The 25,251-nt window shown below is 42.7% G+C and overlaps 1 protein-coding gene across 1 annotated transcript in view; it reads left to right on the top strand.

Annotated features, from left to right (window-relative positions):
* The window catches only part of RELL1 (RELT like 1), a 50,340-nt gene that overhangs the window by 11,368 nt on the left and 13,721 nt on the right, over nt 1-25,251 (top strand). Inside the window, exons 2-4 of the mRNA XM_063459911.1 lie at nt 18,904-19,119; nt 22,167-22,247; nt 23,646-23,721. Coding sequence (XP_063315981.1) covers nt 18,904-19,119; nt 22,167-22,247; nt 23,646-23,721 — 373 coding nt within the window. The remainder of the gene's footprint in view (nt 1-18,903; nt 19,120-22,166; nt 22,248-23,645; nt 23,722-25,251) is intronic.

The following is a 25,251-nucleotide window of genomic DNA, read 5'->3' as shown; positions in this document are numbered from 1 at the left end:
ACTTTTTGAAAGTAAACCAAAATGTTCAAAGTCTATCTGTTCCTGTCCAAATCAATAAAATTAAATTGCGTATATACGCTGAAGTAATTAAGTCTGACACACGAGGTTCAGGTTAAAATAACTTCGAGAAAGTTTATTGGCAAGTGAAGAAAAAGCGGGCGCGCAGGCCCTTTTAAGAGGCATTTTGCGTCATCATTGATTATTAGAATATCAGCAAATAAACATCATCAATTGGATTAATTGTTAAGTGACGGGGTTAGTGTCTTACCTATTGGTTCGTAAAATTAAGAGGTTAGTCCCGTGCCCACCCATCAGAGGTGGGATTATTCTGGACACGGGTGGGGGACAAGGGGGTCCTAAGCGTCATTTTACACGGTCAATGATATCAGGCTTTATGTCCAGGTGCAAGGTCTCTTATGAATAGAACATTTCATTACTACTGTGTTCTGTGGCCTTCAAACTGTACTATCTTACAAGCTCTAAGGAGTAGCCAGCAAGTCTTAAGGAGTAGCCAGCACCTCCTGGTACTTGTCCTTGAAGGAAACACTGTCTTTGTCTACTGTATTAATTGGGTTGAGAAGTTCAGTCACGTAATGTAGTTTTAAAATGAACAAGTTAAGTCATGAGGACAAAATGGAGGATTGAAGAAGTCAGGTTAGGAGGACAAAATGGAGGACGAAGTCACAGTATAAAGTTAAAATGGAGTTAGTACACTAATTCAATACAAGTACAATAAAGATTTTTAATAATTCCACATCAGTCCCCCCTATGAAATGTTAGATTCTAAGAGATAAAACTTTATTATATTAGTATCAGAAGACGTGTTAACCCAAAGGCACAGAAACCCCGTGGCCGCTAGCTAGGTGTTAATGCAAAGTGCAAGGCTGTCCCTAGATCTGACCCTAATAGGCTAACCATCCGTCAGTATGGCTCTCGAACGCTTCACACCCAAGGGTATCCCATGGCAGCTAACCCACCACTTCTCCACATGGGGCCTTTCTATATGCAGCATCAGAGGCAAAGAGCATAGGGCTGAAGTGTCTGATACAGACAGAGGTGTAAACATTTCTACCTGCCCATCCGGGGTAAAGGTGATGGATGCTTGCAGGCGTGAGAGAACATCAGCACCTAACAGGTTAATGGGGCATGTGGAGGATACTACAAAGCGAGCAAGCAGGCTAGAGCCAACTCGTAGTGGAGTTGTTAAAGGGCTACGTCTTGGCTGGCCATCCACTCCAACACAAGAGACATCAATACTGGACAGGAAGGATGGGTCTGGCAGGTCTTGTTCTCGTAGAACACTACGGGCTGCACCTGTGTCAACTAGAAATGTAGTAGGATGGTCTTCAATGGGCAAAGTCACTGTGGCAAGTGGCCCTCCCTTATCCCCTGTAGACGCTGCCATTACAGGGATTACAGACACAGGCTTGCCAGTTTCCTAATCATCTGGTTCTTCAATAATTGGAATCTTTTTCTCGGTCTTGGGGCCTGGGGCAGATTTAGAGAACTTTCTGGGTGCCCCAGGTTCCTTTTTAGGTTCCGGACAATCACTTCTGTAGTGTCCCTGAGCTCCACAATTAAAACAAGTTACATCCTCTAGCTTGGCACCCTTGGTGCCAGAGGTGATGGGGGTAGCGCGGGCCACCATGAGTGGAGCTGGATTGGGTCTTCTTGGGGTCTGAACAGATTCCAGACCTCTAGCAACTAAAAGCAGGGTATCCAAAGGAACAACCTTGTATTCAGGACGTGCAGCAATGATTCCCTTGCGTATAGAGTCTTTAACACCTTGGACAAACGCACCTGACAGCATTTGTGAATGAATCTTATCTGTAAGATCAAACCCCAAATCTGTGAACATTTGATACAGTCTTGCATGAAACCTTTCCACTGATTCTCCTTTATCTTGAATAACATCAGTAAGGCCAGCAGCCTGATCCGCAAGTTTGTCCTTAGCCCATTCTCTTAATTGGGTGCAAAAAGTTACTCCAGAGGGGTAATCAACATCACTGCTGAGCAGATCTGTACTGAGGTGTCGGGCCATGCTTGGCCAATATGCATCCCCTGCTTTTATAGCACAAATGCTCAGTAGATCACGCCATGCTGCGGAATAAGTCTTTTGAATTTGAACTATCCCTCGGTAGAAGGGCATAGGCTGTTTTTCTGGGTCAGGGAGTGATTTCATTAGAGCACTAGCTTGAGTGGGATTGAAAGCAACATATTTAGGAGGGGCCTGTTCTCCCCGACCCTTGTGGCCAAAGGGGTCATCGATAGAACGATGAGTTGGGGCTCCCGCGGCAAGCTCCGATGAGACATGGGACACCCTGTCCATCTCGTCATCATCGAATTCTATGATATTGGCTCTTTTGCGTGGTGCAGGGCCTGAATGAGGTGAAAGGATCGGTGGTTGGGAACGAGCCCCAGATGCAGGGGTGGCTAGCGAGTCATAACCTGGGGATAGGTAGTCACCGGGAATTACCGGCATCAGGGCCGAACTGGGGGCCGCCATATTGGTGGCCGGAGAAGGTACTACATTAGGGTTAAGGGAAGAAGTGGCGGCCATGTTGGAAGAGGGCACATCCGGGGCAGACTGTGCCGGACTGGGCATGACCGGAACCTGGGGCGTGGCTTGGGGAGTGGGGAGTGGATATCCGGGATAGGGCAGGGCCATGGGATATGGGAAGGGGTAGGGCAAGGCTGGGGAGGGGAAGGAGGTGGGGTATTGAGCTGGGGTGGAGATGGGAGGGAACGGAGAGGGATTGGTAGGGGTGGGTGTAGAGGGAGGAGCCGGGGCAAGGGCGGAGGAGGTGGTTAGTTGGGTGGAAGAAGAGAGGAGGGGGTCATGAACAGAGAGAGAGTGTAGGGCAGGAATGGCAGATGAAATGTTAGGGGAAGGTATAGCAGGTAGCGTAGGGATGGATGAGGATGATGGGAATGTTAAAGATGGGGCAGGGGAAAAGAAAGATCCATCAGAATTCAAGACCGGGCAGACAGGGGAGGTGATGGGATGGGTATTGGGAGTGGGGAACATAGTCAGCTGGCTATCACTAATTGCTGACTGAACCTTGGGGATAGACATTCCCTGGGCGCCGGTTTTGGGCGCTGGCTGAGGATAGACCCCAGCAACACAATTATTATGATACACAAACAATTTCACACCTTTGTGATTTATCTCTTCCTCAACCCAACCTTCTAGCTGAATAGCCTTCGCTACTCTATACCATGCTTCAGCAGTCTTTAATAAACCATTATCTGTAAGTTTGCCTTTCTTTTCTGTCAGTAACCTACGCCAACTTTCTGGTTGCAATCTTCCACATGTCGGTACAGCAATTCTACATACTTTTGCAATCTTTTCAACACCTTTAACCATTTCCTCACCCTCTCTGTCTTCGACTAAATCACATGCTAACCAGCCCTTACTGGGCTTGCTTAAATCCTGTCCCATAATCCCTTTACCCCTATACCAGCGTCCTAGATATAGGGAGAGAGAAGGAAAACTGAACAAGAACGTCTACAATGCTCGACTGCCACCCGAGAATCGTGGGACTTTCTCAGGTGCGTCTTCCCAAAACGTAGACTAGTCACTGAATCCGCCTACCCGGGGTGGTAGACACGGATTGGAGCGAGGTGAGAAGTGTGTGACCAATCACTTCTCTTTCAAGAGAAATGGGAGTGGATAGTATAATAATATAGGAAGTTTAGAAAAGATGAAAGGCAAGGAAAAATCCTTAGAGACAGACACAGGAGTTCATGAGACTCCTAATAAAACAGACAAGACAACAATACAATTGAAATACAGTGCATGCATTACAGTTCAAATAAAATCAACAATAATCCCTTTCCTTCTACATGTGCTTACTCCAAAGTCACCTTTCTCAACCTCGTAGTGTCCCCGCTCGGAGAACGACTTTCATAAGTCTCACTACCAGCGGCCAAGGATAACAGCTAACACCGGTCCGAAATCCTTTCCAGCCTCCCTCTACTCTGCAGTCCACAAGAATGTGGCCACGTCTATCCTCACTCCCGTAGTGCCCCTATAAAACCCACTTATAAGTCTCACTACCACGTGATGCGAAAAACAAGCAATACCTGCCTGAATTCCCCCAGGAAACAAAGTCCCCTGCCACAAGGCTAAGTCTCCTACCACGATTAAATAATCAGTGGACCTTCAGCTCAACTAGAGCCGACGGGTCCGGGTCAGGACGTCCCCAACTCAACTAGAGCTGGATGGTCCGGGTCAGGACGTCCCCAACTCAACTAGAGCTGGATAGTCCGAACGCGCACAGTGAAGCTAGCTAGGCTATCAAAGTGTCACAAACTTGGATCACAGGAAACTATGATTCTACACAGATCCCACAGTTCCACAAACTTCTTTTTCCTTACAGCCACAGCCACGAGGCTCCTAAAAGAAGTAAACAGGCAAAGAAGACCCCCCAGGAACACATCCACGGGTCAACCCCCCTTTTTCCTTACAACCACAGCACCGTGGTTCCTAAAAGAGGTAAAACAGGCAACAGAAGACCCCCCAGGAACACATCCACGGGTCAACCCCCCTTTATCCCAAAAGGGGTAAAATACAAACAGATAGACAGACACACAGAAGACCCAGGCAAGTCCCCTCAGGTCCACCCCCCTTTATCCCAAAAAGGGGAAAACAAGCAAGACAGAACCCCAGGCAAATCCCCTGCAGGTCCACCCCCCCTTTATCTCAAAATGGGGAAACAGGCAAACAATTCAAACACAATTCAAACACACCCAGGCAACAGATAGACTAAAATGCAGGTAAACAAGTGAGTAACGAGACACCGGGCAAGATATTACCTGTCTTTGATGTCCTCCCGGGAAGCAGTCACAGACACGTGGACGGGTCAATCAAAGGGGCCGGAACGTACCGGTGGCTCTGCAGAAGTCTCTACCGTGTATCTGGAGGTGATCAATCTCCCTTCCTTCCCCCTGGATTCCTCCGTCCACCCTTGTCTTCCTTAGGACGGCTCACCGGCCGGACATAGCCCGATGCCCCACGTTGGGCGCCAAGTTGTTATGGTACTTTTTGAAAGTAAACCAAAATGTTCAAAGTCTATCTGTTCCTGTCCAAATCAATAAAATTAAATTGCGTATATACGCTGAAGTAATTAAGTCTGACACACGAGGTTCAGGTTAAAATAACTTCGAGAAAGTTTATTGGCAAGTGAAGAAAAAGCGGGCGCGCAGGCCCTTTTAAGAGGCATTTTGCGTCATCATTGATTATTAGAATATCAGCAAATAAACATCATCAATTGGATTAATTGTTAAGTGACGGGGTTAGTGTCTTACCTATTGGTTCGTAAAATTAAGAGGTTAGTCTCGTGCCCACCCATCAGAGGTGGGATTATTCTGGACACGGGTGGGGGACAAGGGGGTCCTAAGCGTCATTTTACACGGTCAATGATATCAGGCTTTATGTCCAGGTGCAAGGTCTCTTATGAATAGAACATTTCATTACTACTGTGTTCTGTGGCCTTCAAACTGTACTATCTTACAAGCTCTAAGGAGTAGCCAGCAAGTCTTAAGGAGTAGCCAGCACCTCCTGGTACTTGTCCTTGAAGGAAACACGGTCTTTGTCTACTGTATTAATTGGGTTGAGAAGTTCAGTCACGTAATGTAGTTTTAAAATGAACAAGTTAAGTCATGAGGACAAAATGGAGGATTGAAGAAGTCAGGTTAGGAGGACAAAATGGAGGACGAAGTCACAGTATAAAGTTAAAATGGAGTTAGTACACTAATTCAATACAAGTACAATAAAGATTTTTAATAATTCCACATCACCGGTTGTACACTGCAGATTTCCAGCGACCCATTCTCTTTATTATATGTGACGGGACATGACTACTTGAAGCAGTGGTGGCTGCTCTGATCCGAAATGAATGTCCTGAGAAGGAATTAGGATTGAGGCCAAGTCTAAGTAGTAAAGCACGTATGTATAGCATAAAGTGTTTTGTCGTGAGTGGTTTTCCTCGTAGGGACAAAAGCGGCAGTTCTGGATTCCTAGTCTGCTGACTTAACAGTTTATCCAGCACCTGAACTGGGCAAAATTTAGAACCCGTGGGGAAATACTTAACCTCCACAGGGGGGCCTGTTTGATTCTTTTAGTACGGGGAATTGCTAATATATAATGATCATTTATTTTGTTCAAGTTTCTTTGTTTAAGGCAAGCGTCTGTGTCAGTTATCTTTTCTACTGAAAACTCCTTGGGCCGTAGGAACCCGAAAAAGGCCAAGTAAGCTGCGGATTTAATTACCAGATTAGTAGAATTTTCAAAAGGATTTTTATCTAACAGCTTAGAGATTCTTTCGAAGATGTTACTATCTATTGGGAGTCTTACGAGGGTTTTATGGTTATTCAGTCTCTGGATACCCTTAAGAATGTTTTTGATTGGGTATGTGGACAAGAAAGGGGTCTTGTCTGGATAGAGAGTAAGCATGAAGTGTTGTATACCTGTTAAGTATAGTTTGATGGTATTGTATGCAAGTTTCAAAGAGAAGTGGCAAAAAGTTGAAAATGCCACCATAGTTTCAATAGAAAATCGATTTATTATGTTAAAGTTGCGTAAAAAGTTATTAAACAAATCAAACGCCCTATTGTATGCCTTTTTTGTGTTGGCGGATAACCCGGCCTGAGCTAGAATTCTACTGTGGGCCAATAATTGATCTAAAGCATGACTAGATCTCTGAACTGCGGGGGAGTTTTGGGTTGTCTGTTCGCTGTAGGGTGAAGTCGGAAAAATTCCTGCAAATTGAAACGTGACAAAGCGTCAGCTGCGTTGTTGAACATACCTGGAACATGCATACAACAAATGAAAAACTGCAAGTTTGCCGCCAACCAAGTGAGCTTTCTTACCAAGTTCATTATAGACAGGGACTGAGATCGGCCTTTGTTAATTATATTGCAGGCTGCTAAGTTATCCGAATAACACCTAACCGCTTTACCCCTCCAAACCTCACCCCAAATGTGCGCTGCTGCCACTATGGGAAAAATTTCGAACAACGCTGAGGTTTTGTCGAAGTTATCTAGTGAACTAGTCTCAGGTGGCCAACTATCATATACCCATTCATCCCCAAATATTGCTGCATACCCAACTGAAGCAGCAGCGTCTGTCCAAATAACTGGAGAATCATCGGAGATGGGAGGAATGAATAACGACCTGCCGTTCCACGAGGATAAGAACAGTTCCCACATAGCTAGGTCAGCCCTTGCAGAACTGTCTAAACAGATCTTAGTGTCATCGTCAGGGAGGCCGTGGAGTAGCGAGAGCAACCTGGAGATGAAAGATCTGCCTTGTGGGATAATACTCATGGCACAGTTAAGAGAGCCCAAGAGAGACTGTAGCTCTTTCCTGGTGCACGACCCGAGGTTGGTGCAGGTGTGAATGTAATCTAGAATCCTATCTACTTTGACTTGAGGGAGGCTGGCTTGCATGGTTACCGAATTGATCGTGATACCCAAGAAGGTGATTTCAGTTTTAGGACCTTCTGTCTTATTAGAGGCTACTGGAACACCTAGGTCCTCAAATAAGGAGAGCGCCTTTTGCAGGCTGAGTGGTGTGCAGTAGTGAGGTTCGACATACAGAAAATCGTCGAGGTAGTGGATTACTACTGGGCACCTGCACTCGTTGAGTAAAAGCCAATTCAGGGTCTCTGCGAACATGTCAAAAAGTTTTGGGCTACTTTTGGAGCCAAAGGTCAGCCTGGTTGCAAAATAGTATTCCCCTTGCCACTTAACTCCGTGAAGGTGCCAGAGCGACTGCTTAATGGGTAGCAATTTGAAAGCATTAGAGATGTCCGTTTTGCTTAACCAGGCTGCCTTACCGAGGTTAATGATGGCCTGAATGGCATCGTCTATCCTAGCGTAATGTAGTGAGAATTCCTCTGATGGAATAAGGGAATTTAAACTTGGGGAGGTGGAAGAGTGCGGTGCCGAGAAGTCGATTATTAACCTCTTTTTGTCGTTAAATTTACCCGTGGCTATACCCAACGGACTTGTTCTCCAGGACGTGAAAGGAGGTGTGGTGAAAGGACCTATCATGAAGCCGCTACCCACCTCCTTATCGAGGAGATCCTTCAGAGTGGCTGGGTCGGACAACGCTGAATGCAGGTTGGGGCATTCTAGTGTGCCTGGAGGGAGTGCTACAAAACCTGTGTGAAAGCCTTTGGTGAAACCGGAGATGAGAAAGTCCGCCAAGTGTGAGGAAGGATGTGTAGTCAGGTAACGTTGCAAATTAGGTACGTTTATTGGTGTTATTGCTTTTTTTGGAAACAGTTTGTTCGGGCACATTGTTTTTGCGTGAGCCCTGAAACAGATAGAACAAACGTGGAGCAATCTACAGGCGCTATAAGTACACCCCCCGTCATTAAAGTTATTGCATACTTGCACTTTCCCGAGAAACACTATAGGTCTGCCTAATTTGTCTTTAATATCCCTCTGACCAGAGTAGTCTGAGTTAGCAAAACTAGTAGACGGAGCTACTGCGGTACTGGGACAAAAATTGGAAGTGTGAGAAGCTGAAGCACATATTGCACATGCTGGCGTCCTAAGCCCGGCGAAATGCCTACAAAACAATTCAGTGTCCAACTGACTCCAATCAGTGGGAGTGTTGAACTGTGCCAGTGATGCGGCTGATCTGGCTGAGAAAGACTTATGGTAGTCGTAGAACGCATAACCACCGTACTTGTAGGCAAGGTCCACCAGTTTGTGCAAGTATAAGTCCAGCTCTTCCCTGCGGTGTGGAAAAGAAGAGCAAATAACGTCCCTATATAACCCGAAGGCTAACACGAACTCGGGAATATTGAGTTTTTTATTGAGCCTAGGGTCTCTAGCTTTCATCACTACGGAGATATCTTCAAAAGTGTAAGACCTGTTCTTGATAATATCCTGTGATGCGATGAGGAGGGAAGCTAAATTAACACCTTTCCCTTCTAGTATGTCCCGTTTAAGGTTCTGAGGGATCAAATGCACCGGATTAATTATGTTAGATTTTTTGGCGGGAATAGTAGTGGGGTTACCTCCGGAGCCGGGCTCTGGTTGTACCAGCGGAACTGGAACTTCAGTAATGTTGGTCTGACCGGAGGCTTCCAGAGTATCTAACCTGTCGCTTATGTTGGCTACAGAAGCCACCAAAGAGGTCATCATGCCTCGTAGTTCTGCTAGACTACTCTGGATAGTACCGTCAGAACTAGGGCCTGGCAAAACCTCCGCATTTTGGGGATTAAGCAAACGGAAGAGTTCTGCTTTCCTGGCAGTAGCCGGGAAGGGAATGTTCCTTCTGTTCAGCTCGGCCGTGATCTTTGAAATGGTCCAGGATCTGTAGCTGGATGAGGTACCAGGCTCTCCTGGCTGGATGCTAGACCTGGATGGGGTGCTTGCAATTGACAGTTCATCATCTTGTGCTGAAGCGGTGGACATGCTATGGGCATGAGAGAAAACGTAGCGTTAGAGGAAGAGAGAAGGGGGGGGAAAAAAACAAAAAACTTTATTTATTTATTTATTTTTATTTTGTGAGCTGGTTGGCTAGCTAGTGCCGCAGTGGCGAAGCAATTAGACTAGGTTGATGACAGGTGAGGCCCTACTAAGTGCCAAGCGGCTTGAGAGGCTCTATCTATGAGTTGGCGCGAGGGGATTTCGTGGCCACTGAGCGTAGTGGCGGGGCGTTGGCCTCTCGGTGAATTGTAAACATAAGACAGACTGGGGGTGACAGGTGAGGCCCTCTCTATGCCACAATGCGAGGCGGCTAACTATGATTTGGCCCGAGGGGCGTGGAACCTCCGAATTGAGGATGGGTGATGGCCTCGCGGGACCACTAACCTAAGGCGAAGAAGCCGGGGGAAAACTACCGCTATTGGGCTCCTAAAACCCTGAAACCAGCCACAACTAAACTGGATGGAGAAAATAGCCACGAGACTGAACGTTTTCGAATAGAAAACGCTATCCTTACCTGAACGAATGAGTTAGCGACAAGTAGTAGCCCAGATGACCCACAGAGTCAAATACACTCTGTTAGCATGTACTGCAGATGCCCCGAATTGTAGAGAAGGGACCCAGGTGATGTTAGAAAATATAAAAATAAAAAGCAAATTTCAGGTTAGAAGCCCCCCCCTCTTTCCATTTATTTATTCATTTATTTATGTATTTAATTTACATTTTTTATATGTAAGATGAGTGAGTCTACCGAATAACACTAGAAACGAGTGAAGCAGACGGAGAAAGAAAAAAAAAAAACCAAAAAAAAAAAACATAGGGTAGGAGAGGAAATAATACTAACCAAACCGCAACTTGTAACGGCAGACTTACCCCCGGAAATATGACGGAGAGAAAGCAGAGGAGACCCAAGAATTCAGTAACCACGTGAAAAATTAAAGTCCATAAGGCCAGCCATTAGGAAAACCAATTTAAATGACCAATAGCATCTATGTAAATTCATGGCAAACAAATCAAACATTTCAGGTATCATAGCAGTGTTCCCCATGCTTCCCTCACTTGTACCTTATACATATGAAAAAACGCATCAACACAGGAGTTTAACAACAAGCGATAAGAAAACAGTTCCTGAACCCAGTTAACGTAAATCTGCATTCAGCTATAAAAAGCCATAGGGGGTAAAGAACTGTACAGGTACACGTATATATACATAGTCTATCATTTAATTATGCAAAGAGCTTTTAATAAAATCGGGAAGGAAACAGCCGAACCGGCATGTGCACGTGAGGATGGAAAGGCATGCGTTTGAAATGAAACAAATGCGACGAACTGGGAAAGCGAGATGATCTCCGAATAGTCAAGTAATAACAAATAAACCGTGCTTTTAGGCGCTTCGAATATAATGTGGTGAAGAACCTGATTCCGCTAAGCAGCTCACACACGTGTAGGTACCTCCAAACCTTAACACAATAGCATGCAGAAAAGTGGGGTAATGGAAGTGAGACAGAAGGGTCACAACAAACAAAACCCAGTGGAGCGCTAATTTAATTGTCTAAACTCACCCTTTAAAAAAGGGGTATGCCAAACGAGAAAATATGGTTCAGAGCCAGGCAAAGATAGGCTCAGGTCATAAGCGCAGGGGTATTTTAAAGCAAATACCAGGCTTCTTCAATAGCTTAATGTTAGTCCTCAGAGAAAAGGAGAGAAAGGGAACAATGGACCAGAGTCCTAGTGTATTATCTTCACCCAATATGTCAGAAAATCAAATACAAGTACTTGCTCACCTTTAAGAGAGCCAATGTAAACTGGGCTCTCCGTGTGATGGGTATTGTGCCTTTAAGAGGGCACTGCTCTTCTTTGTTAAGCAGGAAAATAGATGCAGGACGTAGGCTCATGTAGACAATATAAAATTTATTGTAATAAAACACTTACATAAAGTAAAATAAAATGTCCCATAAAATAATGGTGAGTCCTCGTCCGAGACGCGTTTCGCCTTATAGAAAGGCTTTTTCAATCGGTATGAAAAAGCCTTTCAATAGCTTAATGGGTTAAGGGTGAGTGAGACGACGTACGGACTGAAAAGACTCACGGTTTGATGAACGAAAATTGCTAAGTCCGCGTGGGACAGCCATGAACCGGCGGGCTGTGTGGCGCACGTCGCGGAAGAATGACGTCAGAGGTCTGCGAGGCGGAATGAAGGCGGGAACTTCCGGATCGACGAAGACAGGTAAGCATGGGTTTGTTAGGCTTATATAGGGCTTTAAATCCCTCCCACAATTTCAGGCATATGCCTTATATATATATATATATATATATATATATATATATATATATATATATATATATATATATATATATATTTTTTTTTTTTTTAATTGGAATATTTTTAATTAACATATAGTCTATTTAAAAACCACAATTGTAAGAACATATAATTTGGTATTATATAAAGTAATAATGTCCACACAATTGAAGCTGCGTAAAAAGAGGCAAGTAGAGAAAAGTTTTCACGTACTGATGTGCAAATATGTGAACGAAGTGACCGCTTCTTGTAAGTGCTATAATTTAACTTTCATGTTGTCCAAGTGATAAATGTGTTAAATGTATGAAATAACACCTAATTACCTTAAATTTCTTCAGCTTCTACCATTGTCAGTCTGCTTCCAGAATGTGAAAATGGGCATCCCACGATGCATAGCGTGGCCTTTTTCATTTACATACTACACGTCTGCTGTCCTCCTGGATATATAGTCAGGGATAAGCTTGCGATACAGGTTTTAGCAGTATTTAATTATCTGCTAAACCAAATTGTAAACTGTGGAATTATATTTGTTTGCCCAGCCTACCCGTTGTAAAGGTTACATTGGTTACTTTGAAAGACCAAAAAAGCATGCTTTTATTTTCATTATCAATGTCGCTGAAGTAGAGACCGCAAGCCGTTATTAGTCGATTAACGACAGGCACTAAGAAATAAAGTATTTCTGCAAAGAGCAGTGGCTTTGAGTGTAACAGGATGTGTGGTATGTCCTGTTATGTATATATTGTGTGTCAGTGGGAACAGGATAACATTTTGCTGATAATGGTGGGCAGTAGTTAGTTGTAAAATACATTAGAACTGGTAGTTAAAAAGAGCAACATTTCATTAAATTACATTAAAGGAACATAGTGTTAGGAATACAAAACATGTATTCCTGACACTATAGTGCTGAAGTAGCTGTTTAGGTGACAGGTCCCCTATCTATGTACATAAAAAGTGATTTTAATAATATTTACACAAACGCCACGCCGGTGTCGCCATGTGACACTGGCCCCATGGCTGAGATCATTAATCTTGATGATCTCATCAATCCCTTGCTTTGGGAGTCTGTTGCCCATGTGTGGAAAAACAAAGCGGGGCGCCAATCAGCATCTCCTGACAGTAATGCATTGAATCAATGCATCTCTATAGAGAAAGTCCAGCGTCTTCACGTCCTGCATGGTGCAAACTGTGCATCACTGAAATATGAAGCACCTCTAGTGGCTGTCTGAGTGACTGCCACTAGAGGTGTCCCTAGGCAGTAATGTTAACACTGTGTTCTCTCCGAAAAGCACAGCGTTTACAATGTTAACTCAGCAGGGACATGCTATGTACACCAGAACCACTACATTAAGCTGTAATGATTCCAATGACTATATTGTCACTTTAAAGCTTTTGCACTTGTGAGATGAGTCACTGGATTCGAAGATTATCTTTTCTCCATTACACTATCTGTTGCCTTTTGTCTGTCATGTGATTGTTGTCGTGTAAAAGCAATGTGTAATGTGTATTTTCCCATACCGTCAGTGCTGCCTTTTAAAGTTGAAACTATTACTCAGGATTTTTAATATGGTGTTTACTTGCCTCCCATGTTTAACAAATGTGTATAAAAAAGTGCAAAGAATAAAATGTAACATAGGAATCCAGTTCTCTTTTTCATGCTATTGGGCTCCATTATCTTGGCTTCCTCTCATTCATTTATTTAACTTCAATCCTTTTCAGCAAAAAATCATAGAGGGAGGAAGAAAAAAATGCTTCTATTGCTCCTCCTCATTTTCCAATGTGTGTTCTAGCTGAACCTAAACTGGACTGGATCCTGGTGCCATTTGTTGAATCTTTAATAGACCTTAAAAAAAATAAAATATAGCAATGCATTAAAAATGGTAAACACAAGTTACAAGTGATTTTCGATGTTTCATTCAGTGGTGTAATTACTAGAGAACCGTTATTTTATGGCTACTAGTGTCAATTTACACTCATATTACTCATTTATGTTTGTGGTTTTAAAACTTTGCTGGGTTTACTAAACCATTAGGATCACCAGAGTATCACCGCTAGAGGTTTCCTTCCCTCAGTGTTTATAGCTCTCCAGAGTAGCTTTAGGGATTATGGCTGTAGTAGTATAGCCTTTTTACCACCATATATTAGATGAGTCTTAATGCTGGATGTAGAACTAGTTTATTAGCACACAATGTCACCTTTTATACCTTGGGTCTCAACAGGAAGTCCCCAAGGAGAACAATAGAATTGCGACATACAATATAACATGCATTTCCGTGCCCACACTCCCACATAACCAGTGTCCCCAGGATACCTGTGTTCAAGCCCTCAGTCTGTCCAAAAAGCCAAAGTTTCAGCGGGTTGCGGCTAGCCTCAGATCCAGCGCAGAGTCTCACGGCCCTGGGTGAAAAGTCCTGGTTGAATTCAAAGCCAAAATAGGTCAATTAGAAACATCTCTAAATCAGGTGTGCTTCCAGCGCCCTGGCAGATGCCCTGTTAGCCTCTTTCTTGGGGGGCTCAAGAGCTGACCAGCTGGCCACCTCCAGACCTTTCCTCCCCCACCCCCCCAAGGCTTTCAAATGCTCACCTACACATGGTGTTTGGAACTGCAGGTAGTGAATAAACCACTTATTCCATTAACCCCTGCTGGACAGGGTTTTAGGGGAAATCCTATGCTTTTGGTCATAATTTACATAGATGATCCCTTTAAATTAACGGCAATACAGAGCAGTTTGTGTGGCTTTTTCTGTTTCATTGCATATAGTGGGTGTCATATACACATCCCTGTTATGTCCCAGGATTTCAGTAATATTGTGTTTATTCAGCGCTTAAACTTAACGCGCTTGTTATATCGTGCCTAGAAAGTTTGGCAATGTTAGTGGGATTAGGGCGTTTTGAAATGACTCTTCCAAGATGACGTAAATGGATCACATTTCTTCTATTCCTCCTGCTTTTTTCAAAACTCAAATATGATGGAAATGTCAAACACTGGGCAGTGATACAAAAATATTGAACATGGCTATTGTTATACATTTTTTGTTTAGAAATATATTAGTAGGCTGAAAATTACATTTTTGTTGTACTTTTTGTATACTTTAAAAAAAAACAAAAAAAAACAACTTTTTTTTTATGGTACTGCAGTATTCAATAGTAAAAGCTGCTGAGAAACCGCTTATTTCGTTATGTTTTTTTTTTTTTTTTAAATTGTGTTGGGGATTTCTGTGTAATATAATCGATCACAGGCTTGGATTTTAAACTAGCAAACTTGCAGTTAGAGCACGCACACAATTCATGCATGACCAGTTCAAACCTGTGTGTTCCTGCAGGATACAACATATAAATATGCTTAACATCCATGAATTTAAGTACGTGTCCTGAAAGGCAAGTCACATGGAGCTTAGACATCCTGTTTGTTTCTTCATAAGCTAATGAGCATTATTTCCATTTTGCTTTAATCAAAATTTGCTACTGAATTAAAGGGACTCTTGTTTCTTGGTCTGTGACTAACCACAATTGTTTGATGAGGTGCGTTGCTTTGGGAATTGTTTTATTATTCACCTTTTTAGTTCTACCAGGATTCTCCTATTTAGAGGCTGCCTTTATATGTATACTATCCAATGTCATCATTACATTATTATTATTATTGAGGTTTATATCACCAACATATTCTGCAGAGCTCTACAATGCATTACCATGTATCCCATATTTAAGGTTATTCGTTAAACAGTGAAATGTCTGATATTGACATGGGAATTTCACATTTTGGTCAAAATAGTTGAGCTTGAAAAATGTGACTACCTTTTCAATTCCTAACACTTGAAGCCGTTATGGTGCATAAACTGTCCCTTTATCTAAAGCATGGAGTGCCATCTGGCAGGGCTGCCACTGATTGGCTGAGTGGTTACTTAACAAGATGAGTGGTCTTAAAAAAGGTATGTTTCTTTTCAAGCCAGGTTTTCGAATGGGGAGTCACTGATTGGCTGAGAGCTGACTCTCTAAGCCAATCAGTAGCTCCCAGTTCATAATGATAATGAGTAAACTCTAAATAATAACACACACACTGGAATCTCGGAAGTGGAACACTCCCTTACTGAAACAATTTGGTATTCAAACATAAAATGAAAAAAGAAAAATGACTCGGTACCCGACCATGACAAAATCACACAACATTAACATTGTTGGGACCTCTTTGGTATGATCCATCAGCCTCCTAGCACTAGACAAAGTGAACAGACCTCCATTCTGTCAGCAAACAGAGCTGACTGGTAAAGGGAGGCTACATTTTTATTTCATTTACATTGTGTTTATTATTTTCATGAATGATTTTATGCATGTAAGGTATTATTAAACTGTAAAATTTATGTTAAAATGCTGTAATTTAGGGGGTTTGGAACGGAGCAATCGAATTTACATAAATTCTTATTGAAAATTTTGATTCGATTTTCGAGCTAATCGGTTCTCAAATAGCCATCTGGAACGGATTAGGTTCGGAGGTTTCAGTGTATAATTATATATATATATATATATATATATATATATATATATATATATATATATATATATATATATATATATATATATAATTTATTTTTAACACAAACTTCTTTCTTGCTCAGAAACTATTTATATGCACTGTGGATAAAACAATACACATACAGTTCCAAGCTCTCACACACCTGCAGGCACACAATTTGCTGGCACGTAAAGGATTAAGTGTTTTTTTATTGCAGACTGTTATGTCAGGCTTGATAGAGTGTGTGTGTGTGCACGCGCGCGTTATGGGGTTAGTCAGTGCTGTATTGTATTAAACACATATTCGAATCTTTGTAAGTATTTATGCCATTTAAAGCAGGATCATAATTCTGCTGTCTGCTACTTCTCATTGCAGGCATCTTCATCCTCAACATATTCCCTACTTGCGCCCTTCCTCGATTGTCTCTTCACCTTGATTGCATTTACGCAAATATAAAATGTTATGTAAAACGAAGTAGTGAGAGCTGTTTCTCCCACCAGAACATGCAGACAGTGCTCTGATTTCTGGGAGTTTACTTGGGTAAATAGGGTGACAGAACTCTCTGCTTTGGATTTGTCAAGTACCATATTTCAAGTCTGTATTGTATTGGTACTTGTGACATATTGCACATTGAAGAGCCCAAGAAATGGACATGTTATTGATGTTCTGTTACTTTGTGAATTTAACGGTTTCCTGGTTCACAAAGAGTCTCTAAAGCTAATCTCCTGTAAACATTGGGGCTGGAGTTATCATCATGAACATAATTGGACTTCCTGCTGACTTCCACATATAGAATTCTCCAAGTACTTAGATTCCATTGTTTTCTATATATATGTATGTATTTGACTCTCTGTGCAGTTTGTAGGCATGGGGATTTCAGAATGAGCTCTCAATGCAAGCTGCTGTTTTAAGCGTATACATTATATCGGTGTATTTGAGTCTAGGGCAGTTATGGTCAACCACAGCACCCCATATGTTTGAAAACTACATTTGGCATGAGGCCCTTCAGGGGCATTGCAAGGTTGCAAAACAACTATGGGCTTCAGCCCAAGTGGAAATTGTATATCTGTGAATCACATTATGACATTATCAAATAATGGAATGAATTATAGCATTATATAAACCTGCACCCACTGCATTCACCCGGAACTTGCAGTGTTAAACCTGCACCCAAATCATTACCCCCACATGATGGGGCACTGTCACATGTTATGTAATTGGAGGTGTTGTTTTTCCTCTCAATATCGCAGGGATTTGGGGGCCAACAATGAAACTGTGCCTATATCCGGCTTGGTCCTTTTTAGGACCTCATGCAGGGCTACAGTCCAAGTCAGCTACCTCTCAACATCCCGATGCCCAGCCAGATAAGTCTGAGATATGTAGTTCCCAAACATTCTGTTACCATTGGTATCGCTGGCTTACAGCATTATCACACAGTACATGTTGTCTCATGCCTCCCTAGTGTCTCTACTTGTTTTTTGCACAAATCCCTCTTTCCAACTCTTCTCTCTTAATGTCCATCTTTTCTAGGAGCTCCATATTGTTGGTGTGCCTAAGTGTATACTAGATTTATTTGCACGATAACCTGTCTTTAAACTGCAATAAATGTGTTTAGAAATCAGTCTGTGTAAATGAGATATTGTTCTTGCTCTAAATGACAGTTTAGTTGCATAAATTGTTATTAGTTAAAGGACCACTATAGTCCCAGGAAAACAAACTAGGTTTCCTGGCACTCTAGGTTCTGTAGGTCCCCCCAATAGTGATGTCCCGAACTGTTCGCCGGGAACCGTTTGCTGGCGAACATAGCTTGTTCGGGCGAATGCGGCGGGTGAACATATGCGATGGTCGGTCCGCCCCCTATTCGTAATGGAGGTGGGAGGGTCTGCTGCTGATTGGCTGGAATGTGTCTGCTGACTGTGAGGTACAGGGTCAAAGTTTACTCAGTGATGACGAATAGGGGGCGGACCAACCATCGCATATGTTTGTTCGCCACGAACAAGCTATGTTCGCCGGGTTCCCGGTGAACAGTTCAGGACATCACTGGGGAAATCTCCCTCTTCCGACGTCAACGCTTAATGCGCATGCGTGGCAAGAGCTTTCCTATGCTTTCCTATGGACGTCAGCGTTTTCTTACTGTGATTTTTAGTGAGAGACAGCTACTAGAGGCTGGATTAACCCTAATGTAAACATAGCAGTTTCTCTGAAACTGCTATGTTTACAGCTGCAGGGTTAACCCTAGATGGACCTGGCACCCAGACCACTTCATTGAGGTGAAGTGGTCTGGGTGACTATAGTGGCCCTTTAAGTCATCTACAATTTCTCAGATCAGTCCTGCGTCTGACTACACCCCTACTCGCACAACCCCAATAAACTTTGTCCATTTAAAATGTTGGGGTATGCTTCATTTTTAATTACTATATTTAATGTTAGACGCTCTCAAAGTAAACATGGTTTACAGCAATTTTACTCTAAGGTAATAAAACAGGCCTTACGGAGACCATTCACTTTTATTATGAGGTCACATTCCAGCAATTTGTTATGCTTTTTATACAATTAATTCATTTTTTTTTTTTAAATTGAAGTAAAATGATTATGTGTGCTCTACCTGTGCTAATCGAAACTTTTATGATTTTATTTTTTTTTCCAGAATCTCAGGACCTTAATGATGCGGGATCAAATTCAGGCAGTACGGCACAGCCGGACAATACGGGGCATCCTGAATATGTTGCTTTTGTTCTTGTTCCTGTTTTCTTTGTCATGGGCCTTTTAGGGGTGCTAGTGTGCCATATTCTTAAGAAAAAAGGCTATCGCTGTACCACAGAGGCAGAGCCTGTAGAGGAAAAAGTCATTGGAGAAACAATTGGTATGTGATCTATTTTTAGCCATTACAGCCTTCCAGTAATCCATGTGATATTTTTGTAAATCAGGTCTTATGACACATCAAAAAGCTGGTCTCGAGACTTTTCTTTGTCATATCAGTCTTTATTGATTACAAAGTCATTACATCTGGCTGATTTTGTCTAATATAGAAATATTTTTTTAAAGCCACTTTTTTTTTAATAGGGATGTCCAAAATTTCACCCACCCCATTTTTGACAACTTTTTTGCAAAGGTATACATAAGGAAACGTAGAGACTACTTTTACATTTGTAGAACCAGCAGATTGACAAAAGCTGACAAAAAGTAGAGTTTTAGTCAAATTTGTTGTTGGCATGTGTGTACAATCACCTACCTCGAGTGGCGCGTCACCACCTGAAGTGGTGCATCACTCATCCTCAGTTTTGACTCCAAGGAGAGCCGACATTGCTGGGTCAGTGCAAGCCAGTGTCTGGGAATGCATGTTTTTTTCAATCACATGCCTAAGTAAGAGCAAGCTTGGATGTCCAAGGGTTGCCATTTTAGAACCTTTAAAATAACAATGCAGATAAAGAAGAGACCCCCAAATAACGCTCAGCGAGTTAAAATGTTGATTTGGGACATGAGAAGGGCCAGAGGAAGGAATCCCACGGCTTGCATATGAGGGATCAATAACGCAACAGAACCAATTTAAAGGACACTTTTAGCAAACCCACTACTTCTTAATCTCTTTTCTTTGGATAATATCACTTTAGGTCCTTAAAGGGACACTATAGGCATCTAGACCATTTTATTTCATTGGAGTGCAGTTTCAAAGGACATCCAGCATTATGCAATTTTCATGAGAACGACCACCAGCTTTAAAATCCCTATAGAAAATGGGAAGGTTTAATTCATGTGCGGCGCTCCCCCCCTGGCTTATTTTGAAAGAGGAGGAGCCTTACCCAGCGCAGCAGGACCTAGTTTCTGAATGATGTAAGTGACAGAAATGGTTCTTGACTCTTAAATGGCTGGGTAGGGCAAGGTGGCAGAGGGAATACAGTTTTGTATTCTTAACGCCATTGTGTTCCTTTAAGTACAATACATGTAATACTAACATTATAGTATTTTTCAAAATATTTGATTTATGCCCCTTCCCCAAATAATGAAATAGTTTAGCTCACCTATAATCTCCTGGTCTGCCGGTATTTCCGTCGCCAATTTTCACCTGGCTCAGATCATAATTTCTGATTATATCAGCCAATCCAGTTCTGCCCTGCACCGGTCAACATCTCGTTATTGGTGGATAGCGCTGTCCTAGCGCTGGAACAAAGATAATTTTTATGCTCCTTTTTATTTTATTTTTTTATGTGAAGGCCCAGTGATATATACTATTGTGTCCTTTAAATAGATTTGCTTAAACTATATATGTCACATTTTGTTTGATCCTCCTCTTCACTCATGCTTCCAATTGTAGTTGCAGAAATTTTGCTTTTTCCACTGCATTTTTAGTTTGTCTAATGAATTTACTTATCAAATCAATCTGTCTGTCAGTCTATATGTCTTAACTATCCATCTAGTCAATCTTCTAGTCTGCCCATCTATCTATCTATCGAGTCTATCAGGGCTATATTTCTAAAGTGAGAATTCAGAGTGAATTTCAAATTTAAGGTCAAAATAGTCAAATTGGAAAAGCCCGCTATGCTACCTGTTCAGCTACTTTGACTTGGATTTGAAATTCACTTTTCATTCTAACTTTATTGAATAGCTCAAGATCTAGCTAGGAACTCTTATCTTCCTGTAATAATAGTCCAGGTTATAGTCATCTCGGCTATTCATCTTTCAGAAGCTGATAACATTAAAGGGACACTCCAGGCACCCAGACCACTTCTGCTCATTGGGGTGGTCTGGGTGCCAACTCCCACTACCCTTAACCCTGCAACTGTAATTATTGCAGTTTTTCATAAACTGCAATATTTACATTGCAGGGTTAACTCCACCTCTAGTGGCTGTCTATTAGACAGCCACTAGAGGTCACTTCCTGGGTTCTAGCACAGGTTTCCTGTGCTAGAGCGTCGCTGGACGTCCTCACGCTGTGTGAGGACCTCCAGCGTCGCTCAAAACCCCATAGGAAAGCATTGAAATGATTTTTCAATGCTTTCCTATGGGGAGACGTAATGCGCATGCGCGGAATTTCCGCGCATGCGCATTAGGTCTCCTCGGCCGGTGAGCGAGATTAGTCTCGCCCACCGGCCGACGTAATCACTAGGAGGAGCGTCGCGGAGGCGGAGACAGCGGCGAGGGACATCGCCGCTGTCCCAGGTAAGTCACTGAAGGGGTTTTCACCCCTTCAGTAACTGGGGATTGGTGGGTGGGAGGGAGAGGGACCCTCCAGTGCCAGAAAAACGGATAGTTTTTCTGGCACTGGAGTTTCCCTTTAATAAGTGAGTTCCATCACATTTGTTAATGAAAATACCCTCCCTTGTGTAATACCCTGTATTATCATTACATAATCAATTGGCAACTGAAAGTAGATCAGAAATAAGGATGGCAGATAATCCCATTTATGGAGAATGTATTTTTTTTTCCAGTCCTGAAAGATAAAAAGTGCTACCCAACAGTGTGTCGAATGTTTAGTGGTTTATGAATAGAACCTCTGAGCCAAAGTTCTCCTTGATGACATTCTTTTTCTTTCTGTTAAAGATTCTATATTTAGGAACTGCCGTAATATATAGTAGTTGTAACATCATAGCAGGGTCACAGCCTGTTATATTCTATAACATAGACAATTAGTTACAGCCCATTTCGAAAAAAAAAAAAAACAAGATATCAAAACGGAATATCATGAATAAGATTAAGAAAACAATAATTTACCAAGATACGATGTTTAGTAAAAGTTAAAGGTAAATGATGCTATTCTTATTGTACAGATCTTGCAAAGACCAGACAATCAGTTTTCAACCCCCTTCTCACATTTCTTGGATATTATTTTTAGTAGAGCTCATGCAGTATTCTAGGTTTTACTTATGACTTGTATGAAGTCTAACACACATCCTCCTTGGTTTGCTTTTTTAGAAATGAGTGAAAACACAGGTGATACTACCAACCATAATGACACTGTTGGACAAATTGTCAACTACATCATGAAAAATGAAGGTACGTAACCACCAAGGTACTTTATGTTTTGCCTTTTTCCATTAGTAGTTAATTGATTTCCTTTTAAAAAAATAAATAAAATAATAATAATAATGCCGAGATAAGTAGTCCTGTATTTGATGTGAATATGCGTGAAGGCACTCAGATTCTGAGTATGGTATGTGCAAAGTGATATAAGGAGCCTGCAACTGAGAAATGCTGATGAAAGATCTACAGCTTTTTAGCAGGAGTTATACGCAATTCTCTTAGCTGATTGTGGGTGCATGTTGCCTCTGCACTTTGCAATCATTCAATAGGACAGAAACAGCCAAGTTGCAGACCGCAGCTCTGCTAATTGTTGAACATGGGCTATGTGTAAACTAACTACAGCTGTGGAATGGCTGCTCTCAGTTAATAGAGAGGTTCCATTCATCCTTTTATGGAAATGGACAAGAAAAAAAAGAAATAACAAAACATAAGTAGTTCTGATAAATACTGTTACAAAAAGGTGCTTACAGCGGCTCTCTCTTCCCCTCCGAAAAAGCAAGTATTTCATAAAAATAAACTGTGTTGGGATTTCATAGAACCCTCCGCACACCAAGCGGCGATGTCACCGTCTGGGGTCTTTCAATAATAGGTAAGGATCAGAGAAGGTGACAGAGCCACTTTAAGTGAGAGAATAAGCTAAAATGTGTATTTCATTATTAGTTTTTTTTTTTTCTTTTTCAAATTTAACATCACACGTATCTCACGTACTATGTTCTCATGTGCTACCTAGAATTCAGTCTTTCTGTCACTGCTGGAAAAGCAATGCAGACAGAACGTAAAAGGGGTAATTTTAAGTGCATTTATGAGGATACAGCTTATCTTTAAATAATGATTGGTTTGTGTGGTAGTAAAAGTAGTAGTTTAAAAAAAAAAAAAAAAAATTATTATAACCTCCACTACTCTTTTGACATTGGTTTTATTTAGACATGAGGTAGTACTTGGCATAAGTCTGTTTTCATACCAATATGCATTCCCATTGTTTTTTCATTTGTGTGCAGCTGAGCTGCAAATGACTGAGAGCATAGATGCACTTCACATTGCTAAGCACTCGCATAGTTGAGAAAGAATGCACACTCCCACATGTCTCTTTTAAAGGGACATTAGCTGTGAATGTGAGAACAGGATTGGATCTTACCGAATTGAATATCACTGGAGTTGGGATTTTTGTAGGAAAGATAGTTACTTAGGCCTGCTTTAAAAAAAAAAAAAAATATTAATGCATGATGTTCTTATAAAATACACCATTTTTAATGTGTACAATGGAAATCACCTTCAGTTCCAGCAGTTTGTATTTATTTCAGTGTGTAATTGTTTATCCGTGTGTAAGAAAGTAATTTCCTTTTTCTTTTTTTATATTCATTTTCTGTGCAGCGAACGCCGATGTTCTTAAGGCCATGGTAGCAGATAACTCTTTGATTGGGGACAACAGTGTATTCAATCCTGAAAGGTGAGATTGTTTTTTTTTTTTCCTAATTAAGTTGCATGGCAAAGGTACTACAGTACTGAAACGTTGGCAAGACCAGCTGTCATATCTTGGTTATAATAAAAATAACATCACTCCAGGGACATTTAAGAAGTGAGTAACATTATCTATATAATTTAAATCTTGCTCAGACTAGTAAGGTAAATGCATGTTACATGTGTGCTATAAGAACTCATAAATAATCAGCAAACGGGTTCATTAATGGGCTTATAGGAACACTATAGTGTCAGGAATACAAACATGTATTCCTGACACCCTAGTGCTGGTTTGGCAGGTGGGGTAGAAATGTTTTTTTAGTCGCCATTTCTTCCACTCTGCATCAGTCTCCCCATAGCTGAGCTCCATGGCTGAGATCATCAGTCTTTTTATAATCCCTGCAAATCCATTTGTTTCTCATAGGAAAGCATTGAGTGGCTATTGCGCATGCACGGCAAAATAGAGATGCATTGAATCCATGCATTTTTATGGGGATTGTTCAACGTCTCTATGTATGTCTGCAGCACTGACGCAATAATCACCTATAGTGGCCATCTGAGTGACTGCCATGAGAGCTGTTACTAGGCACCAATCAGAGGCGGCCCTCTAATTAGGCGGTTTAGGCGGCCGCCTAAGGCCTCGCGCTGGCTGGGGCCTCGCGGCCGCCTAAACCGCCTGTTGGCAGAGTGTGTCAGGTCCTCGGTCAGTGACCGAGGACCTGACACCAGGAGGGGGCCCGGCGGGTTGCCCGGTATGCCGCCGGGTGCGAGGCCCCTCCTGGCTGCCCGGCCACCGCAGACACCGGTCTGCAGCTCCGCAGTCAGCAGAGCTGCAGACCATGTGTCTCGCGAGAACCGGCCAATCAGAGCGTTGCCGCGGGTTACCACGGCAACGCTCTGACATCTCGCGAGATTACATGGTCTGCAGCTCTGTGGAGCTGCAGACCGGAAGGCAGCAATGGCCACCAGACCACCAGGGAGCCCACACTGGACCACCAGGGAAGGGTGACCACCAGGAAAGGTAGGCTCTCACCCCCCTCAGCCTTACCCTCAGCCTCACCACCCACACCACCCTCAGCCTCACCACCAACACCACCCTCAGCCTCACTACCCCTCAGCCTCACTACCCCCCACCCTCAGCCTCACTACCCCCACCACCCTCAGTCTCACTACCCCCACCACCCTCAGTCTCACTACCCCCACCACCCTCAGCCTCACTACCCCCACCACCCTCAGCCTCACTACCCCCACCACCCTCAGCCTCACTACCCCCACCACCCTCAGCCTTACTAACCCCACCAGCCTCAGCCTCACTACCCCTCAGCCTCACTACCCACCACCCTCAGCCTCACTACCCCCACCACCCTCAGCCTCACTAACCCCACCACCCTCAGCCTCACTACCCCACACCACCCTCAGCCTCACTACCCCCCAAACCACCCTCAGCCTCACCCCCCACCACCCCCCAAACCACCCTCAGCCTCACCCCCCACCACCCTTAGCCTCACTACCCCCCCAC

The sequence above is a fragment of the Pelobates fuscus genome, chromosome 6 (assembly GCF_036172605.1).
Source record: "Pelobates fuscus isolate aPelFus1 chromosome 6, aPelFus1.pri, whole genome shotgun sequence".
NCBI lineage: Eukaryota > Metazoa > Chordata > Amphibia > Anura > Pelobatidae > Pelobates > Pelobates fuscus.
Note: the sequence above shows the minus strand (reverse complement) of the source record. Positions and strands in the feature narration are given on the sequence as shown.